Source organism: Phyllostomus hastatus, unplaced genomic scaffold (assembly GCF_019186645.2).
Source record: "Phyllostomus hastatus isolate PE091 unplaced genomic scaffold, TTU_PhHast_1.1 phas_contig_159, whole genome shotgun sequence".
Lineage (NCBI taxonomy): Eukaryota > Metazoa > Chordata > Mammalia > Chiroptera > Phyllostomidae > Phyllostomus > Phyllostomus hastatus.
In genome coordinates this window covers 5,440,158-5,464,166 of record NW_025333640.1, presented here as the reverse complement: position 1 = coordinate 5,464,166, position 24,009 = coordinate 5,440,158, and the positions used below count along the sequence as shown (strand labels likewise).

Sequence of the window (24,009 nt, the reverse complement as noted above, 5' to 3'; positions counted from 1 at the left end):
CAGCTCTTGTGTTTATTTTTTCTTGACCACGGCCCCCAGTCACTCAGGTGTGCCGTGATCTGTGTGTTTCGAACATTTGGACAGTTGGACATCACTGGGGTGTCTGAGAGAGCCCGTCGCCACTGCTAATCAGACGTGTTGCTTTTTCCAGAGATTGAGCTCCACAGTCGTCTGGACTGAGCCCCATCTCAGCTGCTGTCAGTGAGCAGCACCCAGTGATCCCTGACCTGCCTCAGCTGCCTTCTCTGAATGAGGGTGTGCCTGCTGGGAGCGCCCTCTAGTGCCCGGCTGGGTCTCCCCAGCCCAGGGCTGCCATTGTGACAGGCCAACACACCAGAGGGCCAGGGGGCCCAAGGGCAGGCACAAGTCCATGACTTTTCCCCAGGTGATGACAGCAGAAAGTAAAGAAACATCTTTGAAAATCCAGTGGGTTATGTTTTCCTTCTAAAAAGCGATAGAAATATTGATTCATCACAAACATTTGCTAACTATGGAACAAAATGCCTTTTGAAGCCAGCTGAGTGGTCTTTGTCTGATCTTTACTTACTATTAGTTACAAGCTAACTATTATTGGGGCTCTACGTTCACTCCGAGCTTTCAGGTCAGTGTCTGGAGCTCTGCCGGGGGCTGGCAGCTGTCCTGACGTCTCAGGTGAAGGGGAAGCCATCTGGCTCCTCACACTGGGCAGGTACTGATTCATGGCATGTGGGCCATGAATTTCACATTTTAACGTATGGGGGGCATGTAGATAAAATAACACATTTGGCATTTATAAAGCACCTCCAATAAATTCATAAAATTGATTAGGGATGATTTCAACAATATGAAATTCTGGAAAAAGCAAAACTGTGAAGTCAGTGACAACATCATTGGCTGCCAGGGGGTGGAGGGAAGGAGGAATACATAGGTGGAACATGGATTTTTAGGACAGTGAGATTATTTTGGATGATATTATGATGGTGGCCACATGTCAGTATACACTTGTTAAGACCCATAGAATCTACAACATCAACAGTGAGCCTGGATGTAAACTATGGACTTCGGGTGATAAGGGTGTCTCGGTGTGGGTTCGGAGACAGTAACAACTGTAGCGCTCTGGTGGGCGTGCTGGTAAGAGGGGAGGAGGGGCCTGTGTGGGGAGGGGGCATACAGGAAATCTCTGTACCTGCCCCTTAATTTTGCTGTGAACCTAATACTGCTCTATGAAATAAAGTCTATTAAAATAAGTTTTAAAATAATGAATAAGGGTAAAGAGAAAAATAATTAGTACAAATAATAAGTAATTATTGGGTATTTTGGTCCCTATCATTGTTCTAAGTACTTTAAATGCACAAATTCATTTATTCCTCAGAACAATCCTATATGGTTGCTACTATAACTATCATTCTCATTTTGCAGATGGAAGAACTGAGGCACAAACAGCTGAAGCGACTCGCCCAGGAAACAGAAGACCCAGGACCTCCCGGGCAGCCCAGCTCCAGCCCCTGGGGTCGTCCTCATTATGCCCAGTCGCTCCTTGATGTGAACTGAATCCACGGAGGATTCATCTTGCTAACCTCTTATCTTGTGCGTATATCATACTCCTTTTGTAAGCCAGGAAAGAAATTTTTTCTGGAGACACATACTTTTTTTCCCTAGGTGATACCATCAACGATGTTAATAGGACAAGGAAAGAGCTGCCTGTGGTCTGTGGGTAGACCGCATGCTGGAACCTTTGCAGGGGAAAAATCCCAGCCCTGGAAAATTCTGCCTTATGGCCCAGTTTTCAGAAATGTATCCATTTCTCTTGGTGAGGAATAGCTAAAACTTGATTTTATATGGTAAAATCATATAGACCATATGATATATGGTATATGGTAAGCTGTAGCTTTGTATTCAACTTTAAAAATCATAGGTTTTTAAATCTTCTATTAAACTTACAAAAGTAGGCATTTTCCCCATTCTCTTCCGAATATCCTGTAACCTGTAACTCAAAGATCAACCTGTAGGAATAGGAACATCTCTCTGACTCTGTCCTCAGACCCGGGAGACAGGACACAGTGTGCTGCTGTCATTCAACAAACACAGAATGAGCCTGAGTTGCTAAGGCAGCAGACACTGCGAAACCTGACGAGAGCTCACTGTGTGCTCCAGTGCGTCTGGTTCAGTGCCTGGCGCTAGACAATAATAATAGCTATTATTATTATTGTTGTTGTTAATAGTATTATATAATAGCTATTATTATTACTATTACCAATAATAATTTGGGAATGAGTCAAGGAAATAACAACAAAACAAGAATAAAATAGAATACTAAAGGGTCTTCTCATCACTGTTACGTTACGCCTAAGCGATGATATTTGGAGAGGTGACTTAAAGGATTGACGTCTCAAACTGAATGCAGGGTCCTGGTGTGAGCGCCACAGATGAAAAGGGAAAGGTAAGCTTTTCTCAGGCATCTAATTTCGGAGGAGATAAGACTGTGTAAGCTGAATGCAGGTTATAGGAGCTGTCATGGTTTCGGAAGGTATAAAAGGGCACACATAATAAAGTAAACTTCACAGACAACTCCCGACCCACCAACAGAGGACCCCCAGGGCCACCGCCAGCTGTGGCCAGGTGGTCTGTCCTCCGATTAGCACCACAGGCTGCAGACTTCCTCTGCACAGAGGACCCTTGTGTCCCCCGGCTTGTCGAGACAGAGTCACCAAGTGGGAAACCAATGAGGAGCCCTCCAAGGCTCTCCTTGGCCTATTCTGGCACAAACGCCAACAGTCTCAGATGCAGAGACAAAAGTGGGGTCCTCCCCTTTCCATCCCATGGCCCTCCCTAGGGGACAGCTCAGCACCCTCTCTGAGACCCAGGATGGGAGCCCGAATTCCTGCATGGCCCCCAGAAGAAGCAGCAGGGTCACATTCTCTGTAACTTCAATGTCACAGACAGGGTCAGGACTCTTCCTACAACCACATTTTGAGGTCACCAAAAGTCACCCTTTGCCAAAGGTTTCCCTGGCAATGGTCTTGGAAGTCCCTCCATCCACTCAAGAGGCTAACCATGTTCAAGTCATCTCAGGGGTGGGGCGGGGACAGGGGAAGTTGTCAAAAATGCATACCCTAAAGTCCCACCCAACTCTACTAAACCAGGGTTTCCAAGGGTTGGGTTAGGGTTATTCTACTTTAATAAGCTCCCAGGTGATTATGATTTGCAACCAGATTCCAGAACCACTGTTGTAAGACAGATAAGGGGGTTACAGAAAAAGCAGTGGGAGTGTAGAAGGGGCAGATGGATGATGACGGGTGGTGAACTCAGTGGTGTTGCTTTGGGCAAGAATGTACTAGAACACAGGTTTAACCACATCCCCCTCCTTGGCCCAACAGCCAAGAGTAAGACCTACTTCTTAGACTGTCATTCAGAGTCTTCCACCATCAGCCCCAGCCCACCTCCCACAACTCATCTGCCTCTGTCCTCCAGTCTGGCCTTGTCCTCCCACCAGTCACTGAGTCCAGCATGCACACTCCCCTGCCCCCGCCTGCCCCAGTGTCTCCTGATAGGAGGCTCTCTCTTCCTTCCCGGAGCAGTTCCAATCTCCTCCTCCTGGTGCCCTAAGGCAGCATTAATGGCTCCTGTATGTACATCTGGCTGGCATGTATTTCATCCTGCCTTGTGTTATGATCAATTGCAGACACACCTGTCACTTCCTAAACACCGTAAGTTTAAGGACCTGTCTGGATGATTCTCTAATTTCGTACATACTTAGCAGTGCCTGTGGGAGCTGGGGACATGGCAGAGAGCGACACAGATGGGATTCCCAACATTTGAATACCTCCCAGATTCTCACCTAAGGCTCAGAGAAACGTTTACTGAATCACTTGGATGGCAGCCAGAGGGAAGAAGCAGGCATCCAGGAGGCAAGTGCTGTGGCAGCCAAAGGAAGACGGGGACACCAGCCCGAGAGGACTTGGCACTTACTTCTATCCCAGGGTCCAGACGGCAAGCACCCAGGGCCAAAGCCCTGTCAGCCACCGCTTGTCCCCTCCCGGCTCACATATCCACTCTTGCTTCCCACCCTGGAGGACAGCCGAGCTGGCCGGGAGCCCAGTACAGGAGGGGAGACACAGGCATCTTCCCTGGAGAGGCCACAAGGCCACCTACCTGAGCTCCAGACAGCCCAGCTGCAGGGCCATGCCCTCGCTGACCTTGCTGGCATAGCGTTGCATGTAGTCAATCCGGAGCTGGGAGTGGGGAGAAAGGCCAAGGTTGAGACTTTCGCCCTCGTTCCCTGTTTTCCTGAGCAGAGGCCCCAGGAGCTGGTGGGTGCCTTGAACACAGTCCCGTCCCCCTGGGCTGTCTCTCTCACACACCCGCCATGCACAAATGCACAACAGGAGATGAAGAGCAGAAAGGGGCCACCCACCCTCTGCTCTGCCTCAGCCTCCCTCCAGAACCCCGGCAGGGCTGACCAAGCCTCCACAGGATGGGGCCTTCAGGTCGTTGAAGTGCTTTGGACATGTTACCGTGAGCTCCATGAGGCAGGAAATTCAGAGTCCCCTCCCCCACTCCTTATTTTGGAGATACGAAAACTGGGATCTGGGGGAGGGGTCAGTAATTTATCCAAAGCCTTGTTGGTAAGTAGTAACAGGTGTCATCCACTGTACAAAAAAAGTCCAGCTTGGTCTCCAGCAAACCAGGAGAGACACGGGAGGGAGCGAAGGTCAGCAGAACAGAGTGACGTCATTCACTCAGTGCCAAGTCCTGCGTGAGGCACCTCACATGTACTGCATCAGTGTGTTGGAGAAGCTCCAAACAGCTCATGAGAGCTGGTTATTAAATTTTTTGAAATGTTGCAAGCTGGCTGATAACACATCAGTAGCTTAAAACAGGCCTATTTACACCATGGGAATTGGAAGTTCTACAAATCAGGTATTGTTGCTTCAGGGAGCTGGCTTGCCAGCGCAGCATCGCTAATGATATCATCTGGTCCTCACAACAACCCCATAAAGTAGGTGTTGTTATTACTATTATCATCCACATGTTATTCAAGAAGAAACAGCTTCAGGCAGGTGGAGTCCCCGAGGGCACTGGGTTAGTAAGTGGCAGAGCTGGACCAGAAAGCAGGTGACTCAGGCAGCAGAGCCTGTGTGTCTAAAACGACAGCCTTCTTCCTGGACCTGCTCCGCCTGGTTCCCCAGCCAGGTCTCCTGGGCAGTAAACAGCCACCAGGAGGAAAGTTCCAGGAGGAGCCGTGAGCACGTGGAGCAGGGTTCGCTGCACTTAACTAGCTGTGAGGGAGGCAGAGCTGGACAACTAACCAGGGGCTAAGGACCGTCCCCAAGTGAAGTTTCCTTGACTGGGACCTTCAGGGCTTTGTCCTTCCATCTCCTAGGAGAGCATGGGTAATACGTGCATTTACAGTGCAATACAACCCCGGGCATAAGAATTCTCTTTTACCTGTTGGTAAAAATAAAGCAGTGTAGTCCTGTCTTTTTTCAGACTCTCCATGAAGTCTTCTGGCAAGTAGCGGATTTGAAGGTCATACCTGGGACAGGAAATTGAGACTCTCTTGTATTTAAATGAGTGGGACCAGGCAAGGGAAGAAGCAACCTCATCCATCACACGCAAGGGGCTACTCGTACAGTTCCTGGCCACTCTGTTAGGACTTTTGGGTGGAGGACCACAGAGGGCAGAGGGGTGGCCAGCAGGTGGTGGTCAGCTCTAGAGCTGACTTCCCACACTTGCTCTCCCTGGCAACGGTTTGCCTTGGACCAGCCACTGGCCTGGCTCACCTTCCTCCCGGCACTTCTGTTCCCCCTCCATCGCACCAGTGCCCTGGCAGGGGATGTGCTGGGAGCCCGTGTTAGGCCTTGGCAAATGCGTGCATTAGACACTACAGGAGGACTAAGCCTAAAAGGTCACTTAGATGTTCTAGAAGATTCTCAGAGGGTGGGAAGTGCTCCCAGGTCCTCCCCACCCCACACTCATCTGCCCCCATCTGAGAGCCCAGGGCCCCTCTCCTACCTCCACTCGGCTTCCATGTGCAGACACGCGTACTTGTCCTGCACCTCGCCCACTGTCATCTGCGGGTGCAGCCAGTGGATCTCGTCCGACTTCATGTGCTTCAGCCTCAGCCCATAGCACTCAGCCAGCTGGATGTTGGGCCCGATCCGCCCGCTCAGCAGGATGGAGGCAATGACCTCCTGCAGAGGAGAAGACAGGGACACGACTCAGAGGTGCCTCCTTCCAGACTCCCACCATCCTCATGCAGCCCCGGAAGAGTAACTCTCCAGGGTGAGCTTTCGTCTTAGTGTTTTATTCATCTGCGATTCTCTAGCTCTCAGTGCAAGGCCCTGTACACAGTGGGTTCTGTCTGATGGATGAACAACCTGGCAAAATGAGGTAGAGACGGAGGAACTGAGAGAAGAGAGCACAAGCAAAGGGGAAAATGCAGTGATGCAAAGAGCATGAATTCCGTGCTTCTGCATTTCAGTCCAACTAGACCAGCTAATAGTTATCAAGCACCCACTATGCAAAAAGCACCGCTGAATGGTTTCCAGTTTAGCCAGTATTACTCAGGGTCTGCAGGAAGTACTCTAGGCACTTGGCATTCACTCTTTCATTAAATCCATACAACACAGAGAAGCAGGTGCTACATACCCATTTGCATGGGAAGAAAACTGATAGAGGCCACACAGCTCATGGAATTGAGCTGGGATTTTCAACCCTGGTCCACTGGACTCTGAGGGTTTCGACTAGACCAAGCTGCTCTGTGGGATGGTGGGGCTGGGCAAGACAGAAGGACAGGACTTGCATTAAGGGATTAAGCGGCACAGTCCCCACACAAGAAGCATGACCACGGGACATAGAGTACTCATCGGAAACTAGGTGCCCTCCTTACTCCTGCTTTCTTGACCAGAAGTCGGCCTGCCCGACATCCTGATGCCATAGCTCCCTGGCCTGGAGCCGGAGCTGGAGCCGGAGCCAAATGAAGAGGAGGGTAGGCAGGCAGCCGCCTGGAAGCCCATGTAGAAGGCCATGCCTGGTCCCGAATCACACGGGTTCCAGTGTAACTCAGGTTTCTCATGTGGTTCCACACGTAACTGGTGAACCGAGCCTGCTCCTGGTGGGGCAGAGAGGACCCTCGAAGATAGATTTTGAAACTCTCAGGCACTGTGGAGTATCTGTGGAGTATCTTTGCAATGTGTCTGTCCCCAAGCCTACACACGACCATTTATAACACGGAGAAAATAACAGCACCTATTTTAAATGATTTTATGAAGATTAAATTAGGCAAAACTCCTTAGGACAAAACCCAGCATGAGGTAAATATTGGGAAAAAAATGCTAGCATTATTTTATCACAGCAATCCGGTGGCAATTCTGGTGCTTTTGCAAAAACAGAGTGAAAAAAAAAAAGAAACAAAAGTCTGCTTTCTTCTTCTTCACCTTCTTAATCTTTTTTTTTCTTCTCTTGGGGATGATGGGGTGGCCACAGGTCACAGTAGCGAGGCTGAGGGGTGGCTGTAAAGCCAGAATCGGAGCAAAGTAGGAGATGGGACTGGGCGGAGGTGGCTGGAGTGGTCAAGCGATTGGTTACATACAGGGAGACTGAGCAAAGGAGTGAATGTATTGAAGACGGTGGGAAATAGGTTTCTTGCCATTGGAGAAAGCACTTGAAATATGCAGAGGGGAAGGACAGAGAGAACCCTTGGTGAGGGATTGGAATTGGAAGTACTGGCGAGAACTCACAGGGAGAGAGAAAGAGAGAGACCACCGCAGCACTTTGCTTATTGAAGGAGCCAGAATCAATGATACCCTGATTGTCATTTGCACACCAGACACTGAGTCTTAGTTTCCAAATATCCTTCCGCACTACAAGGGTCCAGGGCTCCTGGAAGAAAGGGCTGGTTCCAGGGATGGGGCAAATAAAGTACAAGATGAGCCTGGAATATCTTTTTGTGCTGGGGGAAAAAGGGAGAGTTCAGAGAATGTTGGGGCTATACATCAAGGAAATAGATCAACTCAAAAGGGCTGGCACTGGCCACATCTGGGACAACCTGAGTATTAAAATATACAAGCGAGGGATAGATCACACCCCACTGAATAAAACAGAATCTGAGATGGACAGATAAAGAAAGGAGGGAAAGGGAACGCTCTTCCTCACAGCGGCCTGCCACCCAGCAACGGCTGGCCCGGGCGTGATTCATCAGCGGGTGATAAAGCTGGAGGGTGGGGCTCTGATGATACATGGGAGAGTGACGTGGTCTCAGCAGGTCTTCCCTCAGACACTAATCATACGCCCAGGAAGACCTGGCAGACGCAAATGACCAGGTCACCCACGCTAACATCATCGTCACCAGGAGGACAGATAAACAGAGTGTGTCTCTCACCTGGATCCACCAAGAAGAACACAGCACCATTTCTGAGATATTTCTGCCAAAAGTTCATGACCGCCAGGGCGAGGGGTCTTCTCAGAGATGGAGAGAATAAAAGCCTGCCCTCTTTCAGACTCGTGAACTCTGTCAGACTGCAGGAGACCGAAGAGATAGGACAACCAAGTGCAGTGTGTGGTCCTAGACCCGAGAACCCTTAAGTTTGTAGCCAATTAGGCAGACTTGTGGGTGGCCTGGGAACCCTGGAGTTTGAGACTGGGGTCCCGGCAGGGGTGTCTGTCAGGGCACCGTGCGCTCAACCCGGGAAGCCTGTGCTGGCTCCAGAGCTGCACCGCCAGGCGCACCAGTCCTTCCGGTGGGCTTCACAGTGGGGAGCAGCGAGATCGACCACCACAGACAACCACAGAAGGAGCACTCGCTTAGGAGTCACATGGTCCCAGAGTCTGGCCCCAGTTCCGACTCGAACCTCCAGCAGGATGACTCGCTCCCTGAACCCCGGCCTCCACCCCTGTCACGTGAAGCTGAGGCGTTTCCTTCACTCAAACCATCGGCGACGGTCTATGACAGACTCACCGCGCAGAGCACCCCCAGGGGCCCCAGGGCACACGGAGCCCTCACTGCAAGGAGCTTCTATTAGCGAATGCTCAGGAGAAAGCAGCTTAAATTGAGGGGCTCCCAGAGTGGGGTAAGGGATCAGTTTAAACAAAGAAAACATTTGAGGTTTGACATGATCTCACGGTGGAGGCTTTTGGGTTGGCCCTGCCTCCCTCACCCTTTAATGCCGCTCCCCAAACCTTCACACGGCTCCCCAGGCCACGGATGGGAGCAGCAAACCCAGCCCTCTGCCCACGGCTCACCGGTCGTCATTAAGGAGTCAGTATTTCTTTCTCTATTAACAAATCACTTTTTAAAAACACCAGTATAAGATGTCTACTTACTCACTACGTTCCTATCAATAACATGGTAGGGAAAAAAAGAGCTGTCTTAGTTTTATCAGTCACTGTTTTGATAAGACCAGGATTCTTTTTTGCTGCAGGAGAAACTTCACTTCTGCTCACAGGAGAGCCACGGACAACCGGAGGGCCTGATTTTCCGTGCTTCCCTGCGAACGGTGGGGTTGCTACGGCTTTTCTTCCGGCGCGGCTGACTGATTTACTCTCTTTATCCAACAGTGTGAAGCCCCTGACGGCCGGCCGCTGCCGCTGTCCCTCTCCTCTGGCATTTCCTCTTACAGGTCAGAAACAAAGGACTGGATGCTTATCTCTGTGCCCACGGTAAATTCTTTCCAAAACAGAAAAAGGTCACCCGAGCAGTCAGTCACTCAGTCTACTTTCTCTTCCTTTATCGGGACTCAGTCACATTTTTAACCCCCATTGGAAATTGATGTTTGTGTATCACGTGGTTTAAAGTTGATTTGTTTTTGCAAGGCTGTCTAACATTAGGTGACGTATGTGTAAGGCTGTTTCTCGTCTCTTTCTCGGTCCCCTTCATCTGATAGTCTGTCCCTGTACCTCAGCCACATTGTATAATTTCTGTAGTAATCTCTGCAGCCTCATGATTTTCTTAGGCCCGCCTTTTTCTACAAATAAAACACCTAAAACTTTTTTTAAATTCCTGAGTTAAAAAAACATTTCATGTTAGTGACTGGGTTTTTAGAAGCATCATGATAACTGAGAGCCCTCCACCCCTTCCATTAGAATTGGCCTCACCTTCGCTAAAGTCCCGCCTCTTGCTGGGGGCAGCCTGCATCTGGTGACTGGTCACTTCAGGGGTGTAAAGACTCTGTCCTTTCATCCCAATCTGGGACAGTTCTGCTGGGCCATCCCAGCTTCAGAGTCCCCTGGGTCGAGACTGCATCACAGCCCACCTTCCCCCTCTGCCCACCCTGCGTCCCTCACTCCGCCCAGGCGAGTCTCACGAGAGAATCCAGGACTCGATCTGTGCACGCGGACCGCCTTCTCAGCCTGCTTTCCTGGGACCCAGCCGCAGGCGCTGGCCCTCAGTCTGCTTGCAGGCTTGATTGAACTCACCCTCCTTACCTTTTGCTCTATGCAGTCAAAATGCCCCTCTCTTTAGACGTGACAGAATTTAAAATTTTTAATAAATCGAAGCCTTCGTTCCAAAAAGTCTTGCCTGTTTTCTATTTAAAAAGGTGTCAAGTTGAGATTGAGGGCATTTTCAAACAGGTGACTTTCTACCGAAAATCCTCATTGGTTCATTTTCCACACGCTGGGATAAGACCCAGACTCGGTAGCAGGAGGCAGAAACACCCTTTGGAGTTTTCCTGCGTGTTTCTCCCCGGTCTCAGTTCCCACTCCCATCCTCACGGCGCTCTAAGCCCCAGCCTCCCAGGCACTCTTCTCCAAGCACAGCATGCTCCTCTCGCCTGGAGGACGCCTGGTGCCCTGCTCCCTCCTGTCCTCTCGTCCAGGGGAGCTTCCGGTCACCCTTTAAGCCCAATCAGCACTGTGAGGTCCTCTGGAAAGCTTCCCCACCGCCACTCCTCTTGAAGGGTTTGTTTCCTCCTCTGGATTCCCAAAGATCTTTAAACACACATCCAGCAAGATACTATTATGGGTTAAATTGTGTCTCTCAGCCGTGGCTGGGTGACTCACTGGATTAAGCACCAGCCTGCAAACCAAAGTGTCCTCAGTTCAATTCCCAGTCAGGAGACATGCAAGAAGCAACCACACATTGATGTTTCTCTCCCTCTCTTTCTCCTTCCCTTCCCCTCTGTCTAAAAATAAATAATAAATAATTTTTAAAAACATCGTGTCCCTCAAAAAAGATAAGTTGAAATCCTCACAGCCAGTGCCTTACAACGTGACCTTATTTGGGAATATGGTCTTTATAGAATAACAAAATTACATGAAGTCACTGGGGTGGCCCCAATCCCATGACCGATGTCCTAACAACAAGGGGGAAACTGAACAGAGAGGGAGACGTGCACACACGGAGGATGTCATGTGAGCATGGAGGATCTGAGTGTCACATCTACAAGCCAAGGAATGCTCAAGATCGCCAGCAAGCTAGTGCAAAAGATGGCCAGCAGCTGGTAAGAGGCAAGGAAGCACCCTTCCCCTCCAGGTTTCAGAGGGAGCATGGCCTTGCCGACACCTTGATCTTGGACTTCCAGCCTCCAGAACAGCAAGAGAATGAATTTCTGTTGTTTGGAGTCACCCCATCTGTGGTCCTTTGTTATGGCACCCCTAAGAAACTAATATAGACATTTACCAATTAGAACTAAGACCATTGTCCATATTTGTCTTCCTAACCTTGCAAATCAGGGTCAGAAGCCAAACCTTACATAAAATGTCATCCCCAACCCCAGTGCCTGGCACAGGGAAGGTCCTCAACTCCTGGAGGACGTAAGTAGTGGCCAGCTCCGTGGATAACAAGTTGGGGTCATGAAGGATGGCGACCTACCATCAAAAATGTTCAAAGCATCAGGAGTGTGGTGATTAACCCACCGCAGTCTTCAGAGTCTGAAGGATCTGGGCGCCTAAGCCCCATTTCCTTATCTATAAAAGGGGCGGGATTAGACAGCATGTGGTATAAATAAAAAGAGCAGATATTCAATTATAAGCACGGGGCACTGGCCCCCCTCCACCTTCTAAGGGGGTTTCCGCACATCACTCAACTCTCCGACTTCTTGTTTGTGTAATGATAAGGTGCTGCAGCGACAGAAGCAGAAACACACAAATCCAGAATAGAATGTGGCTGAAGGGGAACAGCCTGGTCTTGGGTTGGTGCAATTGTATACATGCAGATTTTTGCTCTTGCAGGTTTCCTGTGCTTGAACTTTTGTATATAATGTTGCAGTTAAGAGAATGGCCTCAGAGTCCGAAACTGTTTCATCTCTGATGTGCTTTATGACTTTGGGTAAATTAACTTCTCCAACTGGTCATTTGTAAAATGTAAAAACATTCTTCTCTTGTTGGGTTTATTTGATGATTCAATGAGATGATACGAGTAAGGAGCTTACCATGGGGCTTTGTGGATAGCAGCGCTAAAGGAAGGTACCATTATTATTCAATAAACATGTATTCATTTTATATATTGTTGAATTCAACTTGCTAATATTTTGTTAAGGATTTTTGTGTCTGTGTTCATGAGCAGTACTGTAGTTTTCCTTTCGGGTGTAGCATTCATATATTCATTTGATAATTATAAAAATATCTCTTCTTATGCCCTGGCTGGCATAGCTCAGTGGATTGAATGCGGGCTGCAAACCAAAGCATCGCAGGTTCAATTCCCAGTCAGGGCACATGCCTGGGTTGCAGGCCACAGCCCCCAGCAACTGCACATTGATGTTTCTCTCTCTCTCTCTCTCTCTCTCTCTCTCTCCCTCCCTTCCCTCTCTAAAAATAAATAAATAAAATCTTTTAAAAAATAACTATGATAAAAGACTTTTTAAAAATATATCTTCTAAAATAAATGCTTAAGTTTAGCTATTACAAGCTTGGTTTTGCAGACTAGACATAAAATAGTCAAAGCAAAATCACGGAAGCAGACCTTGCCTTCCAGCATGAGACAAACGCCACAGCTCACGCCAGTGTGTTTGGCTCATGTGCTGCCAAGTGGGGACCTCACTCCCCACTGGTAAAGCTCAGCTTTTAAGAGGTGACCAAATTCGCTGTAAAATATGCAACTCTAAAACAAATGTGCTGACCGGGCAGTCAATGTCACAGGGCCACAGAGCAAAAGAACAGCCAAAATTCACTCGGGTCCTGATGAAGGCTGGGCTGCGCAGATAATTTGCCTTCTTCAGCCTCGTAGCTCCGCTGTGAGAGCAGACCTTGCCAGCAGAGCCACAGAAGTGACACCTACAGCTCCACTGCTACTCAAACGTTCAAATGTTTATTTAGCTCATAAAACTTAAGACTGGAATTTTACAGCCCTAAGTAAATTTAGAGATCATTTAAATTGACTCTGTCTTTATACAAGGAAACCGAGACCTAGGGGGGGCCGGGGACTTGCTCAAGGATACACAGGGAACGTTATTTTAAACCGGCTGAAACTCTCTTAACCTCCCACACTTTATCACTTACAAATGCTAATGTTGCCTCCAGGCAGCTTCCTGTTCGGTCTTCCTATCAAGTGATCTAGCAGATGACTGGCCTCGCATGAGCACCCTCCAGGTGTCAGTCCATTCATTCATTCTACAAACATCCACTGCGTGTCTACTTCGTGTTGGGCTCTGCGTGCGCACTGGGGATCCAATGGAGAACAAGGCAGAGCCCTGCCCTCCAGGAGGCGGCCTCTGCGTGGAGACCGACGAGTGCTGGGCGGGCGAACACGGAAGAGCCCTGGCACCCCCTCTGACCAGCCACGTGCACTACGGACTCCCCTCCCCCTCCATGTGGCCCTCCTCGGCCACCTTGTCACAGACCCTTTCAGACTCAGTGTCCCGTGGGTTCTCAGACTCTGTAATGATGACCTCACTCCCTGGGGCTCCCCCCACCCCTGATTGCTGATAATTATCTCCCGGGCCCGGGGGAGCCAGCTGGGCATCCTGCAGGCAGGCGTGGGGCCTTTGCAGCCGCGATGGCTCCCAGTGCTCTGGAGCCTGTGATTCAGTGAATTTGTGACGGGACTTGGAAACCTAGTACTTTAAAAACTTTCTGGCCCTGGCTGTTGTGGCTCAGTTGGTTGGGGCATCATCCCGTAAACCAGAAGGTTGGAGGTTTGATTTCCGGTCAGGGCACAGGCCTGGGTTGCAGGTTTGGTCCCCACTGGGGGTGCATACAAGAGGCAACCTGATCAATATTTCTCTCTCACAACATGGTGTTTCTCCCTCTCTCTCTCCCTCTGTTCCCCTCAAAACACAGGTCAGACCACCTGCCTCATCTGGGAGCACGGATGGAGCGTTACAGAAACTCTATTCACAGCCCCTCTTGGGCATTTGCTGCCACAGACCCAAGGTGCCACCCTGCACACCCCAGGTCACTGAGAAACTCTTTCTCCTCCTCTGGAACTCAGAATTGAGATAGGAGTTCTAGGCAGCTGCTGTTGGTTTTAGGACTAAAATTGACCCATCCATCCATCCATCATTAAATAATTGCTCATTGATGAATTCCACAAATTGGGAAATAAAAGCAAAGCCCTCCTCTCATGGGTTTATTTTCTACTGCGAAGGAGGCTAAACAGTAACAAATATGCATAACATTATCTCAGGTTCTGACAAGTGCTAAGAAGTCACACAAAGCAGGCCAAGGCCCCAGAATGACAGGGGGCTGCTATTTTAACAAGGTGGCCAGCAAAGTCCTCTCTGATAATGCGGCATTGGCGTAGGTCCCCAAAGGAAGTAAGGGAGAGATGGTGGCCTTGTGGGGAAAGGGTCCTTCAGGGAAAAGGACCAGCGAGCACAGAAGCCCCAAGGTCGGCATGTGGGAGGCCCCAGGGTGCTTGGTGCATCTGAGCAGTTCAGCAGAGGCTGGTGGGGCTGGGGAGGAGAGGGCATAAAGGGAGTGATGGGAGAAAACTAGGCCAGGCCTGTTTTTTTGTAAAGGGTCAGGAAGTAAATATTTTCGGCTTGTGGGTGATATGGCTCCTGTCACAACTACCCAGCTCTGCTGTTGTAGCTCAAAGGCAGGCATAGCCAATATGTAAACAAGTGAGCGTGGCTGTGTTCCAATAAAACTTTATTTACAACAATAAGTCATGGGCCATCTTTGGCCTGCAAGCCATTGTTAGCTGATCCTTGTTGTAGACCAAGGTAAGGACTTTAGATTTTATTTTGAGTGACACAGGACCACTGGAGAGTTTAAAGTAGAGTAACGATATGATCTACGGCTTCGATCTAAGCTATACCTCAAATATATCCCTCTAACTGACCTGCGTTTTAAAAATTCACCATGGCTGCTACCTGTAGAATGCACAGGGGCATAAGGGCAGAAGCAGTTAGGAGGCAAAAGGTAAGAGATGCTGATGGCCTGGACCAGAGTAGAGGCAGTGCAGATGGTGAGAATAAAGTGGTCAGAATTCAGATCTTTTTTTTTTACTCCTTACCCGAGGACACATTATTGATTTTAGAGAGAAAGAGAGATAAACATCGATGTGAGAGAGAAACATCAGTTGGTTGCCTCCCATATACCCTGACTGGGGATCGAACCCACAACCTATGTATGTTTTCTGACTTAGGAATGAACCCCCAACATTTTGGTATACGGGATGATGCTCCAACCAGCTGAACCACCTGGCCAGGGCCAGATACGTTTTGACGGTAGGGTTGGCAGCATTTCCCGGAGGATTAAGTACAGAGTGTGAGAGAAAAAAGAATCCGAGAATGACTCTGACACACCTGAGCGAACGGAGCTGCGATGAACGGAACTAGGAAAGGCTGGGAGAGAAGGAGACTTTCAGGAGCAGATTATAAGTCTGGGCCTTTGCGTGGCAGTTAGACGCCCCGTGGAGCTGGCGAGGAGGCAGGCGGAGAGCGAGCTGGAGTCACGGCAGGAGATCAGAGCCAGCACTACAAATTTGGGCACCGCTGGTCAAAATCAGAATTTCAGGCTATGTGACTGGATGAGATCACCTGAAGAGTGACAAGGGGCCAGCCTGTGGCATCACATAGCCTGACAACGTCACGGGAAATACTGTGCCAGGGCGCAGGCCGGCCACAGGCTGCCTGGCCACTGAGAACCCCGGGCGGCAGCAGGAAAAGAGGCTTTCACCAGTCTGCGCTCCGTGGCCACTTCCTGACTGGGCTCTGAGCCTCAGCGTGGGTGTGCCTGTATGTGCAAATTGCTCACGGGCACCTGCACACTGTGTACACGGGTGTGTGTGCAGCTGAATGGGGGCACCAGTGACAGACACTGTGATCCCAGCTGATGGCCATAGTGGGCTGAATGGTGGCCCCCAAAAGATACGACCACATCCTGACCCCTGGAACCTCACTGGGAAAAAGGGGTTCGCACAGGTGCTTAAGTCAAAGATCTCAAGACGAGATCATTCTGGACTATCTGAGTGGCTCCTAAATCTAATGACGTGTCCTTGTAAAAGGCACACAGAGAGGAGAGGAGAAGGGGACGTGGAGACAGGCAGAGACAGGAGTCACGCGGCCATAAAGCCGAGGCAGCCCGGAGCCACCAGAAGCTGGAGGAGGCAAGGGAGCTTCCTCCCCTCGAGCCTTTAGAGGTGGCGCCACCCCGCCAGCCTACAGAAGCGTGAGAGAACATGGTTCCCTTGTTTCAAACCACCTTTTTCGGGGGAGGGGGATGGTTTTGTGGTAATTTGTTAGAGCAGCCCTAGAAACCAAGAACAATAGCTGCACAAGTTCCAAGGTCTCAATACACCTAAGGGATCATTTTTTTTCAAAAAGTGATTGATGAACAAAATAATAAAAGTGAACATAACATCCCACTCTGAATGCATTCATTTTGATGTGATAAAAGCCTCTCTCTAACCGGGACATTCAGAAATGCAACCACCAGAGCAAAAATAGAAATGAAACCACAGGCACCTGACTGCTAATCTGCCGATATAATGGATGCAGTCATACAGATAAATAAAGAGAGGCCCAGAGCCCTGCGCGCTGGAGCCCCCACCTGCAGACGGCTGTGGTAGGGGCGGCTGGCCTGGTGCGCACACGCAGGAAGTGAGGGGGGTGCAGAAAGGAGAAGGTCCTTGTGAATGTACCTCTTTTTTCGTCGCTGTGAGTGTCTCTGTGGTAACAGTTTGTGGTTTCCTGGCTGAACCCTTTCCTCTCAGGTTTCCAGGGACTGTTCTCACATACGGGGGGTGGTGGGGGTCAGTGGGCCTTGTCCGGCTTTGCTCACTCTCTGTAGGGTAACCTTTCTGTTAGAAACAGCAACTTCCCAGGACAGGCAACCCTGCCTTCTGCCCTTCTTGCGCCTCAACCTTGTGCTCTTCCCCCTAGAGGCACCTGAAGGCAGGCAGCGGGGATTGTTCTGGAAACAAAGAACCTGAGCGGATGAACCGTGGGCTGGAGGCTCCTCCTCTGCTCACACGGAGCAGCCGGCTGCTGAAACAGAACACCAGCCGCTGGGTGGCCTCGACGACAGACATTGACTTCTCATAGTTCGTTTGGCTTTGGGGTGAGAGCCCTCTTCCTCTTTTGCAGATGGCCACCTTCTCGCCGTGTCCCCACATAGCAGGGAGAGAGCTCGGGTCTCTCCACCTTCTGACAAGGACACGAATCCCATCACGGGAGCCCTCGTGACCTCATCTAAACCTCGAGACTTCCCAGAGGCTTCACCTCCTAACACCTCCCCTTTGGGGGTCAGGGCTTGGGCACAGGAATTCGGGGGTGGGAGACACGCAGCCCATAACACCCTGCGTCCGGTTCAGTGTAGGTAGAAACTCCGAACTAACTGGGATGCTCTTCTGATTAGGAAAGAGCAGAATGGACCACGATATCCGAAGTCTGCTTCTCTGGGAACACTCTGGGGTGAGCTGTGTGGCCACTGGACTCGCTGGGGAAGACAGTGAGCACCAGCATGTGGGGAGCAGGCTGTATGGGACTGGACTCCGCCCTCCTCACACATCAGACAAGTGGCACCCACGGGCCACCCTGCAGCCTGAGAGCCTTGTTCTGAGGGGAGGGGACACACCTGGACCTGGTGGGAAGGGCACAGGATGGCTCTGCCTCTGTGCCTCCCGGGGATGCAGATGTGGATTCGAAGCGGGGTGATGCTCTGAGAAAAAAACAAGCGTGAATCTTGAACATGGCTTTTCAGCGTCGCAGAGGCTGGCTGAGGGAGAGGCGCTTGGAAGTGGGGGCCCTCTCTGCACCCTGGGAACCACACCACATCACTGACAAGTGCCTGCTCTTCTGCTTAAGGTCCGCCTTTGAGATACGGATGGCCCAATGGTGGACAGAGATGGGCCCAGGCAGAGAGCGTGTCATCTGGGATTAGCCAGAGAGAGAAAACACACTTTCAGCAAGTCAGTGTGTGGCAGAGAGAGGAACAAATATGGCACTTAGCAGTAGGCGACCAGACAGATGACTTATCCCAAGAATCACGATGTTCTTGAGATTGGCAGGGACAGTGTCGCCTGTCACCCCTGGGCACAGTGGGCAGACTGGGATGGTGTGAGGCAGACCAGGGCATACAGTCAACATATCCAACGTACCCTAGTGCGCAAAAAGGAGAAGGAGAAAGGAGAGGGGGTGGGGAGGAGTGAGCAGGGGGGCAGAAAGAGAGAGCGAGGGAGAGGGAGAGAATATGAAAGAGAGGCTGTAAGAGTCAGAGAGATGCCCTGTGTGGGCACGTCTGGGTGGCACTGTGCTGGGTGTTTACAAAGTGTTATCTTAACCCCTTTCCCAGACAAGCAAATTAGCATGTTAGAGAAATATACAATGATATAAGCCTCCACTTGCTGCAGAGATTCAGAGCTCCTAAACAAACACAATTTCCAACAAATGTCAAACAAAAGGGAAACGGAAAATCAGGGGGAGCAAAACTCAGCTTGTTGCTCAGTTCTCTTCAACACCTACCTAATGTCTGCTGGGCCCTACGCCCAAGGGCCTGCTCTTATTCACACAGCTCTTAACAACACAGAGAAAGCATCATGAGGCTATTGTATTCACACAGAAAGAAGTGGAGAATAAAAAGAAACACATGAATTCATCAAGTACGCATGGATTGACTATGATTTGGAAATGTGCCAGCAATGGACTGCGCCAAGGTGGTTCTGGATTGTGTCTGTTTGACCAGACGCAGCTAGACGGGGGTGCTGGGACTTGAGGAGTGTTTCTAGGGAAGGACAAGAGCTTGGCAAGTTTGAAAGGGCTGGCAGCATTTTGGGCACGGGGAAGGATGGTGAAAGAAACTATGGAGCTGAAAGTAGAAAAACCCATCAAAGGACAAAACCCAGCTAGGGCAGGAAAGTGCAAGAAGAGGTCGGGAAGCAGAGGGTGGGAGGGGCCACTCCAGGAGGGTCTCAGGCAGGGACACTCGGTCTGGACCGACGAGGCTGGATGCAGCGTCCACAAACAGGCCCTGAATAGCAAAGCTGTTTCTCGATGTTTGAGCCAAGATCTTTTGTACTGTACTCTCACAGAACCTCTTTCTTCCTGCCAGGGTACCTGCCTCCACTTGTAAAGTTTCATTCATTAGTGTGAGTCAGTGCCAGGTTCACCCTTGGCCTGGAAGCTCCATGAACGCAGGGAGGACGTCTGAGTTTTGAGGTGTGATGGTATTTCCCAGGCCACAGCAAGCACGGTGCAGGTACCTGGAGCACGCAACAAACATTTGTGGAGTAGATGATGAACCCATTCGGGGCTCTTTCATTAATGATCTCACCCACTGCCACGGCTCCCACTGCCACAGCTCCCACTGCCACTCGGAGGCCAACAGCACTCAAACATCTGTGTCCAGCCCAGGTCTCTCCTCTAGAACCGTGTCTCAAACAGTCTACCCAGCATTTTCACATGAAAACGTCAGAACCTCTCAATTGCCCTTGACAGGCTCAAAACTGGACTGCGACCTCCACACTCCCCAGTTAGCTTCTCCTCATGTGTTCTCCATTTTAGGGAGTGGGACCCTGTCCACCTGAGGCAGGGCTGCCGGTCTCGACACCTCCTTCTTCCCTGCTCCTGCACCTCCCGTCCTTCAGCAGAACCTTTCATTTCCATCTCCTAAATTCTTCGCGTTATAATTACTTCTCTCCACACACCATGGTGGTTAAGAGTGCAGGCTCCGGAGGTGGATTGACTGGGTTTGCAAATAGGCTCTGCCACTTACTAGCAATTTGCTTAACTCCTCTAGACCTTACTTCCTTATACACAGAGTGGAGACGGTAACACTATGTGCTTCATAGGGTTCTTTTGAGAAGTCAGTAGGATAATGCATATGCTGTGCTTTCAAAAGTGCTAGCTGCTATCATCAGCCTACCACCTTGGCCTTCAGCAGCAGCAGCATCACCATCATCGTCACCACCATCCTCATCACTATCATCAGCAGCAGCAGCCTCCATCCCCACCATCATCACTGTCATCATCACCACCACCATCACCATCAGCACCATCACCATTCCCACCACCTTCATTATCACCACCATCACCATCAGCACCATCACAAATGTCATTATCACTACCACCATCATTACCGTCAACACTATCATCACCATGACTACAACCCTAATCTAAGATACCATCACCTGTCTTCTGGATTACTTCAATAGCCACCTAACACCTCCCCACACTCATTCTTGCCTTCCTCAAAGTTTGAGTCACCCTGTCCCCAGTCTATTTCCTCCAATCTCAGGTCATTGCTGTGCTTCAACTAAATCAGTAACTTCCCACAAGAGAGCAGGTAATATCCAAAATTGTTAATGTGGTCTAAATAGCTACCCTTGGCCATTCGTTAGCCTCAAACCTGTCCTGTGCATTTCCACTTCACGACCTTCTCATATGCTTTTCCTTCTGCTGGTGACACCGTTTCTCTCGCCTTCTCTTCCCTGCCCCCCTGATCGTAATCTCTCTGAAATGCTGCCCGTGCTCACTGGCCCCACTCTCTGACCACCTGCAGGGTGCCTTTACCCCCGTCTCCCCACTGAGACTTTCCATCAAAGAGTCATCATGTTACCTGTGGCTGAAACCAGTAAATCTATCTTTAGCCTTATCTGACTTGATCTTTGTGACACTGCTACCTCTCTTTCCTCAAAGTATCTTCTTCCATTGTCTCCTCTGCCTGTTCTTTTGTTTCTTTTGATCTTTCTCTGGATGATTCATCTTTTTCCTTCATTTGTTCTTCTTTCTCTACCAGCCCCTCAGAAGTTGGTTTCCCAAGATTTCCTAATTCTTTTCACTGGCTCCACTCATTCTCTGTGGATGATTCTATCCGTTCACATGGTGTGCATTGCACAATGACTCCAAAATCCTCAGGTCTGGGTCCCTTCTCCCTCCTGAACTCCAGGCCCACTTCCCTCCACGGGGCTGTTTCATAAACACGATATGTGGACAGCTGAAATCTCAGAAGTCCCCTTCTTTCTCTGGTGTTAGGTTAATGAATGGTATCAACACCCATTCAACTGTCCAAGCAAAAGTTTGAGTCATCCTGTCCCCTACCTCTCTCCCTCCCCGTATCTAGTTAATCATCAATTCTGTTGATTCTGCCTCCTCGGATGCATTCAGATCTATTGACGACTTGTCTTTGCTCCCTTAGTTCAGGTCCTCATCATTTCCCACCAGCATTTCGGCCACAGCTTCCTCATCCATCTCCCACTTGCTAGCCTTTCCTCTCTCCTTCCCTTTTTGCACTGCTGTCAGAGTTTAGGGATCCCTAAATGATTTTCCATAGAACTAGTAGTCCAACTTTCAAAGAAGGGTTTCTTAGGCAATTAAGAAGTGGATTGTGTAAGAAAACATCCCCTTTGGGGCCCTGCTCTTAGTGACCCGCAATGTATAGCCGCACATTGAAGGTTCTGATAAGTCCTGTTGCAAAGAAATCTGTTCGGAATCAACTACCCAGGCATTTCTCAAACTTCTTGACCATAAAACCCCTTCTCCATGAAACACCTCTTAACATCTTGCAGGATACTATGTACTGCTTCAAAACACAAATCTGATCATCTTACTTCTCTATTTGAAAATATGATGAATGCATGGGTAAACATTAAGAAAAGACAATTTGAACTTTATTCTATGAGTAATTAGAAAACCGTGGAGATTCCTGAGCGGGGTAACAATCTAATACCTATACAATCAATAGCTTCCAAAGATTGAGCTCCTGCTATATGTAGCCACTTCTCATCTATCATCTCTAATCCTTACAATAGGCTACCTATGGGCATGATACCCAATGAGGAGGCTGAAGCCAGGATGGTTAGGTATTAGGTCTATAAGGCCATATAACCTACAGGTAGAAAGCAGTATTTGGCTCAAGGTCTAGTTGGCTTTAAAACCATGGCTATTGGCAATAAACAGGTGATCTTTGCCTGAAGGATTAGAAACAGGAAAACCCAGAAGGCTTGGACATAAATTCCTAGAAGGCCATCACATCTTTCTTCGTTCTCCATCTCTGTTCTCATACCCCTCCAGATAACACCTTGGGTGCTGGCCATTCTTCTTAGACTTGGGCCTCATTGCCCTTGCTGGAGCCTGTTGTGTTTGTTCCCCTTAAACACCCAGCAAGACATCAGACAGCTCCAGGAAAGCCTCTCCCCGGCTTACAAACCATACACCTGAACAGGTCCAAACTCCTCAGCCTGGTGTTCTGGGCCCTCCCTTACCTGCTGTCACCTTCCCCTTCTGATCTCTACTGTAGGCACTTTTCTAATGTAAGCCACACTGCAGCCCAACCAAACCACTCACCGCTGAGCAGCCTCCCTGCCTTTGTTCTCGCTGCCCCTCCGCATGGAAAGCCCTCTGCTCCCCTCAGAGTGGCTGCTTCAGATTGGCCTGTCCTCCAGGTCCCTTTTCACTGACTCCACAGAACACACCCTGATCCAGGCCATCCAGGCGCTCTCTGGTTTTCAGCAAAAAGGCAGGGAGGTGCCCCCAAACTTGGAAGTCAGGTTAACCTCTGAAAGTTACACCAGCTAAACCCACAATGGATGGCATCAGCTATCTGTAAAGATGATACACCCAAAGGAAGACTCCAGAAGCAGAGGGTTAAAGAGATGAAAAGACCCTCCTGGAAGAAGGTACCCGGGGCTTAGTCTAAGTACACGATTGTACCTACATTTCCGGGACCATGAGATGAGCAAATAAGGCCCCAATCAAATCAGTTACAGGAAACAGAGGGAGTAACCAAACCATAATCAATTGTGATAACTCTCCAGGCAGTGACCTAATCAATTACTCCGGTGTGCTGAAGCATAGTGCGTGCTGTAATGGATGGAAGGCAGACAGGAAGACAGATGTGCAGAGGGTGCTGCCAGCACCGACCAGGAGAGACACTCACTGAGTTTGGGCGATACTGACTTTTAGGATGGGGAGGAGTGGTAATGAGAGGACTGGCACTACTTCACCCAGCTTTCTCAGACCCGGTTAGTATTCCCAAAAGTCCCCTGCTTTTCTGCTGTCCAAATTACCATCCCCACGCAACATTTTGAGAACCAGTTTGGCTTTCATTTGCGTCATTACAAAGGAATAGAAAGGGCAGTAAAAGGGGACGTGGTCACGGTTACCTAACCTCATGGGCCTGCTGGGAAAATGCAGTGAGATAATGTATCTAGAGGAATTGATCCGGGCTGTACACAGTAATTGCTCAATAAACATAGGCACTTAAGTCAATCACTGCATTGTAACTCTATTTCTGATGACAAGGTCTTATATATTTGGCTAAGCTGAACTGGCTTCCTGGTGCATAGGTATCCTGACGGTGGTGGGTACCTGGACTTGCAAAACAGATTCTATGACCCTGGGTAGGAATGAGCCAATGTATTGATGTATTGGGCCCTCGGAAAGGGCCTGCCAACCATGCGCCTGCTCTAGGGTGTCTCTAGTGCATTACCATCCTCTAAACACCCCCACCAACTCCCATGTCTGCGCACCCAGCACGTGTCTTATACCATTTTTGCTCCATTTTCAATTTCATCACTTGTGTAGCTCTCTAATTCCAATGCCACCAGGGTGTAAACTCTTTGAGAGTGGGAGCTCTTACAACTCTTACAGAGACTTAAATGTCACATATATTTAAGAAGTGGAAATGAGTTGAATCAAAGACCAAGCA

At 49.6% G+C, this 24,009-nt stretch overlaps 1 protein-coding gene across 8 annotated transcripts in view; it reads right to left on the bottom strand.

Moving 5' to 3' along the window:
- The window catches only part of PTK2B (protein tyrosine kinase 2 beta), a 116,954-nt gene that overhangs the window by 31,754 nt on the left and 61,191 nt on the right, over window positions 1–24,009 (bottom strand). For all 8 annotated transcript variants that reach the window (XM_045831539.1, XM_045831533.1, XM_045831532.1 and 5 more), the window contains exons 3-5: window positions 5,995–6,173; window positions 5,428–5,515; window positions 4,132–4,211 (exon numbers count right to left, since the gene is read on the bottom strand). In XM_045831539.1, coding sequence (XP_045687495.1) covers window positions 4,132–4,211; window positions 5,428–5,515; window positions 5,995–6,173 — 347 coding nt within the window. The remainder of the gene's footprint in view (window positions 1–4,131; window positions 4,212–5,427; window positions 5,516–5,994; window positions 6,174–24,009) is intronic.